The sequence below is a fragment of the Solanum pennellii genome, chromosome 2, assembly GCF_001406875.1.
Source record: "Solanum pennellii chromosome 2, SPENNV200".
NCBI classification, from domain to species: domain Eukaryota; kingdom Viridiplantae; phylum Streptophyta; class Magnoliopsida; order Solanales; family Solanaceae; genus Solanum; species Solanum pennellii.
In genome coordinates this window covers 59,013,389-59,025,524 of record NC_028638.1, presented here as the reverse complement: position 1 = coordinate 59,025,524, position 12,136 = coordinate 59,013,389, and the positions used below count along the sequence as shown (strand labels likewise).

At 31.6% G+C, this 12,136-nt stretch overlaps 3 protein-coding genes across 3 annotated transcripts; all 3 read right to left on the bottom strand.

Annotated features, from left to right (window-relative positions):
* Positions 1–545: 545 nt before the first annotated feature.
* Positions 546–2,662, bottom strand: LOC107010485 (lysine histidine transporter 1-like). Its single transcript, XM_015209771.2, has 8 exons — positions 2,535–2,662; positions 2,300–2,457; positions 1,837–2,226; positions 1,355–1,748; positions 1,166–1,271; positions 1,007–1,098; positions 870–938; positions 546–788 (listed from the first exon to the last, which is right to left on the bottom strand). Exons 1-8 carry the CDS (start codon positions 2,562–2,564, stop codon positions 690–692), a joined length of 1,338 nt encoding a protein of 445 aa, XP_015065257.1. The 5' UTR covers positions 2,565–2,662; the 3' UTR covers positions 546–689.
* A 1,880-nt stretch (positions 2,663–4,542) lies between these two features.
* LOC107010210 (lysine histidine transporter 2-like) lies at positions 4,543–6,581 on the bottom strand. Its single transcript, XM_027914412.1, has 8 exons — positions 6,529–6,581; positions 6,257–6,414; positions 5,805–6,191; positions 5,341–5,734; positions 5,165–5,270; positions 4,995–5,086; positions 4,853–4,921; positions 4,543–4,778 (listed from the first exon to the last, which is right to left on the bottom strand). Exons 1-8 carry the CDS (start codon positions 6,529–6,531, stop codon positions 4,680–4,682), a joined length of 1,308 nt encoding a protein of 435 aa, XP_027770213.1. The 5' UTR covers positions 6,532–6,581; the 3' UTR covers positions 4,543–4,679.
* A 2,033-nt stretch (positions 6,582–8,614) lies between these two features.
* On the bottom strand, positions 8,615–11,969 carry LOC107009218 (lysine histidine transporter 1-like). The gene is made up of 8 exons (XM_015208514.2): positions 11,610–11,969; positions 10,511–10,668; positions 10,031–10,423; positions 9,558–9,951; positions 9,380–9,485; positions 9,211–9,302; positions 9,067–9,135; positions 8,615–8,984 (listed from the first exon to the last, which is right to left on the bottom strand). The coding sequence occupies exons 1-8, from the start codon at positions 11,646–11,648 to the stop codon at positions 8,886–8,888; spliced, it is 1,350 nt and encodes a 449-aa protein (XP_015064000.1). The 5' UTR covers positions 11,649–11,969; the 3' UTR covers positions 8,615–8,885.
* Positions 11,970–12,136: the final 167 nt, after the last annotated feature.

Sequence of the window (12,136 nt, the reverse complement as noted above, 5' to 3'; positions counted from 1 at the left end):
AAGTATCATCTTGTTTCATGACAATGATATAATTAGAATTTCTATCTGCAGTTGTGAATGAGATCGAAAGAAAGGCAATTTTCATTTTTTTAAAAGTAATTATCAGAAAATTTTCTGGTTCAACTTTAGTTAAATTCACTTCGTATCGTGAACTTTTAGACTTAACGTTGAAAGACTAGTGTAAACATGAAATTTTGGAGTTGAATGGTGGGATTTCTTTCATGGGAAATAGAGTAAAAGGCGGGTAGAAGTATAAGTAGACGGGAAAAAACATTCATGAAAAGTAAATGGATTCTTAAAATTTACATTATTGTATATACACTAAAGAAACGGACTTGAATAATATACTCCTTACGTCCTATTTACTTGTTCATATTTCTTTTTATATTTGCTTTTATTTACTTGTCCATTTTAATAAATCAAGAAAAGACAATAATTTTTTTTAATATGCACTTACTTAATTCTAGAAAATTTGTAATACTACTAAGTTGTAATTCATAATTTTCGAAATCAGAAAATACATTTATTATACTATGGGAATTGCATAATTTTTTAAGTTAAAGAGTAAAATTATAACTAATCTATAATAATAATTGGTGTCACTTCTATAATGAACAACTAAATAGGGACAGAGAAAGTAAGAGATATAATTCTGGACTTGGATAAACATAAGATGAAGTTATGGAAGACTAAGAGAAAAATTCGTAGTCCTTGGCTTGTATAATGATGTTCCTTAGACCGCCGATTGGTGCCAACACAGTCAACAGAACTCCCAGTATTATGCAAATCTGTCATTATTTTGGCTAATTAGTTGCAGTTTTAAGCTGAAATAATGAAAATTGAAAATATTAACTGCACCATAACCATACCCAGTTAGTAGTCCAAGAGAGACCCCATTTCTTTGGTTTGTAGATTGAAAGCCACATGATGCAAGGGAGCTAAAGAAAAAAGGTAGTGTTAGTGCAGCCATTCTAGATTTGGCAAGGGGAAATAGGAGGAAACTTACAAAATATGTTGTTGGGGCAAAAGCAAATCCTCCAAAGAATCCAAGAAGTCCCCCAAAGAATGGGAAGATGATTCCAACAATCATTGTGAAAGCTGCAGGCGACAGGCATTACAAATTTGATTGTATGGGATGGGACACAAGAAATGAAGGCAAACTTACCAACATAAAGGTTTCTGGTAGCAAATCTCAAGTACCATGTTGGCTTGAATCTACGTTTCTTTACAAGGTAAGTCTCAAGCATGTCAAACACTGGTATTGCATAGAGCTAGAATAATAGGTGTCAGTTTTGTATGTATATTGACATAAAGACAGAGAGAGGTAATGGAGAGAGAAGAATGGATGTTTAACCTGATAGCTCCCAATGATGTGGATAACAACAAAGGCATTAGCAAGGACAATGAGCCAAGTAGGTTTGTTCAATGAGATGAGAATGTTGTCTGATACTGAATTCCCAAATGTATAATAGCCGATAAGTGCAACTGGGAAGTAACATAGAGCCACAATAATGTAAGCAACAACAACTCCCTTCCACATAGGTCCTTTAGAAGGCTTCTCAGGTGTTGAAGGGATGGTAGCTTGAATCTCCAACACCACATTATGACCTGCGTATGCAAAAGCCACTTCTCCCAATCCACCAAAAAAATTGAAAATTGCTTCCCCTGTGTTTTTAGCCCTGTACTCATAATTCACATCTGCTTGTACACCCTTTTCAAGTGAAGCTGCCCAAGCAATTGTACAGTAACTGTTGAACAAGACATGCATGCATACTCAACAAGTAAATAAAACTGTCGGTACACATCCTAAATAAAAATATAAATAAATAAACTTACCTTAAAGACATGATAGCTGCAATTAAAGACACACCAGATATGGCATTGAAATTGGGAAGATGAGATAGCACAAAATGTACAGAGGCAAATATCATAATGTAATAGGTGAGTTTGATTTCTATGCAATTGCCAGGAGTGCAGACTAAATCGTGGATCTTCTGGAATGATTTTCCTCCAGTCACCATATAAACAATGTCAAGGCCAACTTCAACAACCAATTGTTGAGGCACCACGATATAGAGCCCCAACTTTTTACCAAAAACATGCTGCCCAAGTTCATGATACCTATCGAAACGTTTCCCTGGAACCATTTCATGCATCTCAACCATTTGCCATAGAGTGTATAAAGTTATAACCCAAGATATAAACATCACTGCTACACCAGGTCCCCTGCCCATAAATCAAATCACGAAATTAAACAAAGTTAATTAAATTAATTGCTAATCAGTCAGTAATTACTTACCATCCCAGCTCTGACATGGCATAGGGAAGACCCAGAACACCAGCACCAACCATCGCAGTAACATTGTGGAATGCTGAATACCACCATTTTGCATTCCTAGAAGAAGTAATCGGAAGCCATTCATCGATCTTCTTTTGTTCTTCCGTTCTTCCATCAGGCTGTCAAATTCAATTCTTAGTCTTATAAACAATTTCACATGGATAAACACAAATATATACAAAACAGATTGCAGTACCGAATTTTTCTGTGGTGATGTAGCAGGCATATTGTTGTGACTATTTGTGATGCGATGATGATACAAGTTATGAAGATTGCAATCGCTTCTAATTATGAATTCCTTAAGATATTACACGTTTATATATTTTATATTTTTTTTTAAAAAATAAAATAAAATTTCACACAGTTATGGAAAATATATCCAACATTAATTTGTTTTAAAATCCGAATGTGTCTCAATTCAGTTAAACACACTCTCCATTTACTCTACGCCTCACATATATGCCTTTTTTTTAATTACAAAATTAAATGAGAATGTATCTCTAAAACAAAGTGTTGTTACCATTGACTATTGGAGCATGTTTGACTAGAAAAACATTTATGTCAAGAAAAAATATATATTTTTATTTTCAAAAAATAAAGTTGACAGGCTGGTTTGTTGTGCTGTTTTTTTAAAATAAGGAGCGTATATATCTTTAATTATATTTAAATCATTATGTTAAAATATACCAATATTTAATTTATTTTTTATTCATTTATGTATAATATTAATTAAAATTTTAAATATGTATATTTTAATTTAATAAAAATAAATACTTCATTAAAAATTATAATAAATATATAAAAAATAATTTTGATATTAAAAATGCATTGATATTTGTCATATTTTTCATAATTTGACGCTCAAAGTATATTTTGAAAAATCATTAGCCAAATAGAATTTGCTTATTAAAATATTTTTCAAATAAATTAACTAAATATAAATTATTATTTTTCAAAAATACTTTTTTATAAAGCTATTTTAAAAAGAAAAAATTATATAACTAAGTTTTGACTACAATTTAAATTAGAAACGGTTATCATTTCGTTTATATTGTTTATGAAGCACTTTTTTTTTTCAAGGAATACTTTTTTCACATTTCATACAAATCTACGCCTTATCTCTTTTTACCACATCCACTCAATTTACTCCTTAAATCTCTCAACCCCATAAATACCTCAACTAATCAAAATTCAAAATTTGACTTCTTCCTCTTTTTTTCTTTCGTTTCTTTTATTTTTCTCTCTATGAGTAGTCGCGTGTTTGCACATAAATTTTAAATGTTATAATTTTAAAAATACTTTATAAAATTTATTAGCACTTGTAAAAAACTTTTTTTTTAAACTACTTATAATAATACACTATTACTAATTATATAATCATATTAACTTGCATCATGAATTATCAACGATTTAATATTATTAATACACTCTATTGAACGATTTAATATTATCAATATGTCTAGTTCTTTGTTCATCCACCATGATTACTTTGTCAAAATCAAGTTCATTACTTGTAATAGAATTGTAAAATCATTACTTGTTAAATGCCCCCAAAAGATCATTATAACATCATCTAAATATACCTAAAAAGTTGTTTAGCTAAATTTTCAAAGTACTTTATTGAATTTCAGAAAGAGGCAAAATATTTGATAAAAAAAAAGGTGAAGTTTACAAATTTGATTTGCATTAACTATTTGAACAATAGTTATGATAAAATAGACAAACTATAGCTACATGGCCTATTATGTTTTCTGGTATAGTTACTTGTGAAATTTCCCATTTTAAAAAAGTAATTTTAGAAATAAACAAATTTTAGCACTAATGTCAAACAAACAAGCTTAAGCTTATAGTATGAAAAGAATATTTACATTAAAACCATCCATGTCATAATCATCGTGTTGATAAAGAGTCTTTATTTTTTTCGTTATTGACCGCTATCAAAATCATATCATTAGTATTGAATTATAGCTAATTATTGCTATAATTGATTGGAGGATCTTTATAAATTAGTCCATTACCTTAGGATATTATTGTTAGCGGTGGATTGGTCATTTGCTATAATCTAACTCAAATCAATTTGCTTTCAAATCATAAAGTGTCCAAACAAGCGCTACTAATAATAATAATCGTTTGATATGAAATAGCATGTCAAAACGTCACCTGTGTGTTACTAATAAAATTGGATAAACAACATTCACTAATAATAACAGAGGGGTCTTGAGATTTCAAAATACATAAAAGAGTAAAAAAAAGTAGCAAGACAACACATAAAAGCTAGGAAAATTCAATAATTTATGAGCAAACAAACAAACTTGAATCGATGAAACAAACTACATGTTCCCTAATCGAAAAATTTATAGCCCTTTGCTCTTAAGATGATGGATCTCAAGGCGCCAATTGGTGCCAAAATCATCAAAAGAAGTCCCAAAATTATGCAAATCTGTCATCATAAAAAAGGAATCATCATCATCAGAAGAAAAGTATTAGAGTAATTAATACTAGTGTGATTCTTACCCAGTTAACGATCCATGAGAGACTGAATCTCTTTGGTTTATAGAGTGCAAGCCACATAATGCAAGGAAGCTGTAGAAGAAAAGAGAGAGTTATATGGTAATAGTAATAGTAATAGTTGTATAAAAAATAATTGGAGACATACAAAATAGGTTGTTGGGGCAAAAGCAAATCCTCCAAAGAATCCCAAAAGCCCACCAAAGAAAGGAATGGCGATAGCAACGAACATTGTGAAAGCTGGTTGAAACACAATACAAATGTTAGTTGATGAACAGTAATTGTTTTTCTTCATTGGGCAGAGCTTTAATTTCTTACCAACATAGATGGTTCTGGTAATAGCTCGCAAGTAGAAAGTAGGCTTGAACCTGAGTTTCTTGACAAGCAGAGTCTCCATCATGTCAAAAACTGGCATTGCATAGATCTGAACAATGTTGGGCGTTAGACTGGATAACAAAAATGTTGGGTCATAACAAATAAAAGAAGCCAATTACCTGATAGCTCCCAATAACATGAATCACAACAAATAAGTTCGCCATGACAATGAGCCATGTAGGTTTCTCCAAGGATATAAGAATGTTGTCTTCGACGGAATTCCCAAAGACCCAATAGCCAATAAGAGCAACAGGGAAATAGCAGACAGCTACAACAATGTAAGCAACGACAACACCCTTCCACATGGGTTCTTTTGAAGGCTTTTCGGGCGTTGAAGGAATGGTAGCTTGAATCTCTAACACCACGTTGTGACCTGCATAAGCAAAAGCCACATCTCCCAATGCGCTGAAAAAGTTGAAAACTACTCCCAAATCGGTTTTAGCGGTGAAGCTATAGTCCACATCCGGCTGCACGCCCTTGTGAACCGAAGCAGCCCACCCAATTGTAGAGTAACTAAATTCAATTCAATTCAATAGTTAGTCATGAGAAATAGATACTGATAAGTAATTTCTGGATGGGATACCTTAAGGACATGACAGCGGCAGCCAAAGAGACAGCAGATATGGAATCTAAGTTGGGGAGATGAGATAGCACAAAATGGACAGAGGCAAATATCATGATGAAGTATGAAAGTTTCATGTTGTAGCAATCGACTTTGCACACCAAATCATGGATCTTCATGAGTGATCTTCCTCCAGTGACCATATAAACAATGTCAACTCCAACTTCCACAATTAGTTGTTGGGGCACAACAATCCATAATCCAAGCTTTTTCCCAAAAGCATGTTGACCCAACTCATGATATCTATCAAAACGTTTCCCTGGTACCATCTCGTGCATTTCAACCATTTGCCATAGTGTGTACAAAGTGATAATCCAAGATAACACCAACACCGTCACACCAGGTCCCCTAAGTAAAATTTTAAAACAAATTAAAACAAACAAAAATTAATATTATTATTAAGACAGACGTACCATCCAAGCTGAGACATAGCATAAGGAAGACTGAGAACACCGGCTCCAACCATAGCAGTAACATTGTGGAATGTTGAATACCACCATTTTGCATTCCTAGAAGAAGTTACCGGAAGCCATTCATCGATCTTCCTTTCTTCTGCACTTCTTTCATCAACCTGTCATTGAAATTATTCAACAAACTCACTTTAAAAAATCAATTATTATTTCAAATACATTAGTTCAATACTTATAAACATTCTAACACTGTTTGCAATATGAAACTACAATACCATATTGTTTGTTGTATGACGAGAGAATGAAATCACAAATTGAATCAAGAATAACCTTTCTCTTATATATATATATTCCTTCTGTGGAAAATCTTTTAATATAAATAATAATATTATATAAAGTTTTTACCTTATATGTTTATTCTACTCATATCTTATCTTTTCTATCAATGGAAACTTATTTATTAGAGAACAAAATATGTAAATATCATTCAATTCATTAATTGTTATTCCAAATTAACATGACAATTTGCACGTAAATTATGTCATATAAGACTTATGTGTCTACTTATTCAGCATTATATATTTACTTGTACATATCTAAAATTGAAGTATATAAATATAAAATAAAATAAATTAAAAAACATATTTATATATTATGGGTGGATAATATGTGATTATACTTTATCCATTTCTAGAATACACTTGCTATCTTATTTTATTTTATTCTTATCCCCCCAAATATATACTAAAACATTTCCCAATTCCTTTTTATTATATTCTCTAACTAAGATTTCGTGTCTTTTTTAAAATTAATTTACCTTAAAATTTGCTGTCATTTTTAAAAAAATCCATCATTAATACTGTTAATTAATATCTTTCCTTAAATCCCTCTCAATTACTTCTTTTGTGGTACCCTTTTTCCTTCCCATAATCTTATTATATAAATGATATTTATATCCTTTTTTCCCCTCAAGTGGCTCTTTTTCTTTGTTTGTCCTTTTTACTTTTTTTTTACTCTCCCTCGTTTGTGGACATCTTTTAAAGAAAAATATCAAGTATAGAGTAATTTGACCAAATTATTCTTACTTATTATTTTTTAAAATTTAATACTTATTTATTTTGTATCACAATAATATCTCTTTATATTTATGACTATGAATAAAGGTGAAAAACGAATAACCAATTATGTCTAAATTTTTTTATATTGACAAGTATTGTGAATCATCTAATTTGTGTAAGATAACAAGTAGTCTGAAAATAACTCATTACAGATTTACATCCAACTTCCAAGTGGGTAATAGGCATTTTCTCCTATTTTCTTTTTTACTTTCTGTCCAACAATAATTGTCTACTATACTAAAATTAATTATCTAACAATACTTGTTCAATTTAAAAAATCAAGAGATGATTTACTTTTTTTTAATTATATGTTTTGTCCTTGCTATTAAATATATTTATCATCTAATACATTTCTCAAGACGTTAAATTTAATAAAGTCAAAAGATAATATAGTAATACTATACCTATTATGTATTATTTCTTAAAAATATGTCAAATCATTAGTTGGATAACTAGTATTATTTATTGCACATTTTGAGCTTTAGTATAAAAGACAACAAGTTTTACTCTACCATCGGTGAATGCTCGACAAGCAGTAGTCTTGATTTTTTTTTTTGTCCAGTTTAATAACACGGCCCAAGTTAGGTATTTTAAGACACTAAACCCAGTCAATGCTCTAGAAGTGGTAGTGTGGAATTAAGTCTTAGTCCTAACTAACATCCCAATTATAAAGTCTTATAAGGAGTTCATCCATCTCATTAACTATTAATGTGAGACTTTTGTCATTCTTTAACAAATAATGTTATTCTTTTTGTCCAGTTCAACAACACGGCCCCAGTTGGTATATTGAGACATTAAACCCTCTCAATTAACCACAAGTTCAGTCTTATAGTCAAAAGCTAGAATAAGATACGTTGTTCATCTAATATAAATTCTAATTCTTACTTATAGGGCTATATATATATATATAAATTTATCTCTATCAACGTAAACATGGAATAAGAGAATCTTACAGCGTTTGAAAATATTTATGGTAAGTAAAAATTTGAAGGACATAACTTCTTTTTCCTGTATATTGGACAATACTAAAAAAATAATAGAGGGGGGCAAGTAGTGAAAAGTTTGATAAGCTATATTTCTTACTATAGCAATATTTTTTACGAAAATTATAAAACTAAAAAAAAATCTTATCAAGTTCAGTGGTACCCTAAGAATCCCCTGTTTTCTAACAACTAGTTTGAGATCAAGACGTGTTGTTGATATTTAATTGTATGTTTACATTTTGATGATGCGTCCATGACAATAAAGACTCAAGTGACATTATGGTTTTTGTTTATTAGAAAGAAGAAAAGTGAAACAGAGACGCACAAAGATGTGTTTTAAGTTTTGACAATGAACAACACCATGAAATCACCCATATCTTTACACATGAAGAAAAACTATACTCTAAAATGTTTTATAGCCAACACACACAAGGAAATATATATCTTGCCAGAAATTTCCTTTGCCAAACGTACGTCTATCTAAATTTAATCAGATGGCATAATCACTTGATCAATCATAAGAAACTTGTCCTAATTGTAAAATTTGTAGGTCTTTGCTTGTACTATGATGGATCTCAGCCCACCAATTGGTGCTAAAACCATCAACAGAACTCCAAAAATAATGCAAATCTGTCATAAAACAACATATTAGTCTGCCATTTTTAAGTGTATTATATAAAATGCAGAATCACAAAATTGAAAATGCACTTACCCAATTAGCAAGCCAAGAGAGACTCCATCTCCTTGGCTTGTAGATTGCTAGCCACATGATGCAAGGCAGCTGAAGAAAAATAAAAGAGTTAGCACTACATAGAGATTAGATGTAGGGGGGAAAAAACTTTATATATTCACTTACAAAATATGTTGTTGGGGCAAAAGCAAATCCTCCAAAGAATCCAAGAAGGCCACCAAAGAAAGGGAATGTGATTCCAACAAACATTGTGAAAGCTGCAATAACATAAAAAGACATTTGTTACTAGTACTACTTCAAAGTTTTTATAGTATGCGACCAAGTCATGACTTACCAACATAGATGTTTCTGGTAACAAACCGCAAATACCAAGTAGGCCTGAATCTAAGTTTCTTAACAAGCACGGTCTCAATCATGTCAAACACTGGCATTGCGTAGATCTACAAGATTAAAGATTTGTTATAAGTCATTGAAATTTTGCAATTTAGATGAGAAGAGGTACATGGTAATACCTGATAGCTTCCAATAACATGTACAACGACAAACATGTTAGCCATGACAATGAGCCAGGTAGGTTTGTTCAAAGAGATCAGAATGTTGTCTTCCACTGCATTTCCAAACATCCAGTATCCAATAAAAGCAACAGGGAAGTAACAGAGGGCCACAACAATGTAAGCAACAACAACTCCCCTCCACATAGGTACTTTGGAAGGTTTTTCAGGTGTTGAAGGAATTGTAGCTTGAATCTCCAACACCACATTATGACCCGCGTATGCAAAAGCCACTTCTCCCAATCCGCTTAGAAAATCAAACACAGTTCCTGCAGTGCTGTGAGCCTTGTACCCATAATCCACATTTGGTTGTACACCCTTCTTAACTGATGCCCCCCAAGCAATTGTAGAGTAACTACATCATCACAATACATATATGCAAAAACTTAGTAACACTATGAAAAGGTACATTTATTTAAAGAAATAAATTTTACCTTAAGGACATAACAGCTGCTGCCAAAGACACACCAGATATGGAATTGAAATTGGGGAGATGAGATAGCACAAAATGGACAGAGGCAAATATCATGATGAAGTATGAAAGTTTGATATTAGCGCAGCCATCTTCTTGTTTGCAAACCAATTCGTGCACCTTCTGAAGTGATTTTCCTCCAGTCACCATATAAACAATGTCAACACCAACTGCCACAATTAGTTGTTGGGGCACAACAATCCATAATCCAAGCTTTTCTCCAAAAGCATGTTGACCCAACTCATGATATCTATCAAAACGTTTCCCTGGAACCATTTCGTGCATCTCAACCATTTGCCATAGTGTGTATAAAGTGATAATCCAAGATACTACCATCACAGTTACACCAGGTCCCCTGAAATTAAACTACTCATTTCAGTTTATCTAACTTTTAATGTTTTTTTTTACTGAAAGAAAAAAAAAACAGAGTATTGTATTGTACCATCCAAGCTCAGACATGGCATAAGGAAGACTGAGGACACCAGCACCAACCATAGCAGTAACATTGTGAAAAGCTGAATACCACCATTTTGCATTCCTAGAAGAAGTAATCGGAAGCCACGCATCGATCGCCTTCTCTTCTTCTGTTCTTGTATCAATCTACACTCATTTCATAAGTATTTATATTCAAAAAACCATAAACATATACAGGATGTTTACACAACTTACAATACATTATAGTTTGGTCTAAAACATCCAATTTTGGTCGTTTCAAACGTTTAACTTCGATACACTAACATGGTTATTATCGCACTCAAAGCAATTTTCATGTATTTTGTCTTTAGTAAGCTAATTTGTATCCTACATAAAAAAAAAAATTATTCAAAAGCAACGTGAATTTTGGCGTAAAACTGAGGAATTGGGAAAAAAAAAGATTGGGATTTTAAATCGATAATCCATGTGACCCACTAATAATAAAGTATTGATAGTGTGAGATTTGTATAGTATGAAAGTCAACTGAAAAGTTGAGACGATTTTCTCATCGCACGTCTTCAGTGTATGTATAACAAGTTGCCGTGAATTCACGGTTGTCAATAAATAAGTAATTAAAGTCCTATGAAAGAACCCTACTGACCTAACGTGATGTACACACATGCAACGTTTAAACTGAATTTAATGATCCGAATTATTTTATTTATTTATTTTTAAAAATGTAATATCACTTTGACTTGTTCAAGATTGACTCTAGACCACCAAACAAACAAGAAAGAGCTAGGAAAATTCAAATTTTTCTTATGAACCAAATTAAATGAGCACAGAAACGAGCGAGATAGACGGGCTTTTTTGGTACAATAATATTTCAAGATCTAAAACTCAACCAAGCATTTCAAATATTTATCATTATCTCACACAACATTTATGGAAATTCTTGGTATCTCAGAGTTTAATTTTTATAAATTAAACCATACTATATTGTTACGAGTAATTATTCATAAGAAAGTCGGAAACAACAACCTAATAGGTCATAATACACTTGATATTGTCCTTGCATATACGTTAAATTCATACATGTTTGCAGAGAGAGAGAGAGAGAGAGTTACCTTGGAGTCATCGTAATTTGATGGAGCTTGAGTTCCCATGGCTACAAGTTGTGACTTGTGTTAAATTGGAAAAATGAAATGACCAAATAATTTAAAAAGGGAAGAAACGGAGGAGAAGAAGATTAATGAATATGGAAGACTTGGAAAAAATATCGAAGCTATCTGTCTTTTATAAACAAAAAAATAAAACTACATATTCTCTTAGCTGTGTATATTATTATGATGGATTCTCAGTCCTATAGTATGTATTTAAATTTAAAATAAAAATAAAACACCATCTTGGACCTAACAAGTAGCTAGAAGAAATTGAAAGTGACGTTTTTGTTTGACTTTGAATTTTGTACAAAAATAATATTGTCATCAACGAATTAGGCGATGAATTTTACACTATATATATACTATACAAGCTGCCATCAGTCTCATTGTTATTTGCTTATACTCCAAATAACAATTGTTTTGACTTAAAAGTTGTTTTCAGATTGGCTGTAGCACTCTCCTTGGAAAATTCCACCAACTCCTGAGTCATA

Coding starts and splice junctions, on each gene's coding strand:
- LOC107010485 (XM_015209771.2), bottom strand. CDS start 2,564: ATGCCTGCTACATCACCACAGAAAAATTCG. Junction 2,227..2,299: donor GCCATGTCAGAGCTGGGATG/GTAAGTAATTAC, acceptor ATTTATGGGCAG/GGGACCTGGTGTAGCAGTGA. Junction 789..869: donor TCTCTTGGACTACTAACTGG/GTATGGTTATGG, acceptor AAATAATGACAG/ATTTGCATAATACTGGGAGT.
- LOC107010210 (XM_027914412.1), bottom strand. Junction 6,192..6,256: donor GCTATGTCTCAGCTTGGATG/GTACGTCTGTCT, acceptor AATTTTACTTAG/GGGACCTGGTGTGACGGTGT. Junction 4,779..4,852: donor TCTCATGGATCGTTAACTGG/GTAAGAATCACA, acceptor TTATGATGACAG/ATTTGCATAATTTTGGGACT.
- LOC107009218 (XM_015208514.2), bottom strand. CDS start 11,648: ATGGGAACTCAAGCTCCATCAAATTACGATGACTCCAAG. Junction 10,669..11,609: donor CAAATTACGATGACTCCAAG/GTAACTCTCTCT, acceptor AAATGAGTGTAG/ATTGATACAAGAACAGAAGA. Junction 9,952..10,030: donor GCAGCTGTTATGTCCTTAAG/GTAAAATTTATT, acceptor GTGATGATGTAG/TTACTCTACAATTGCTTGGG.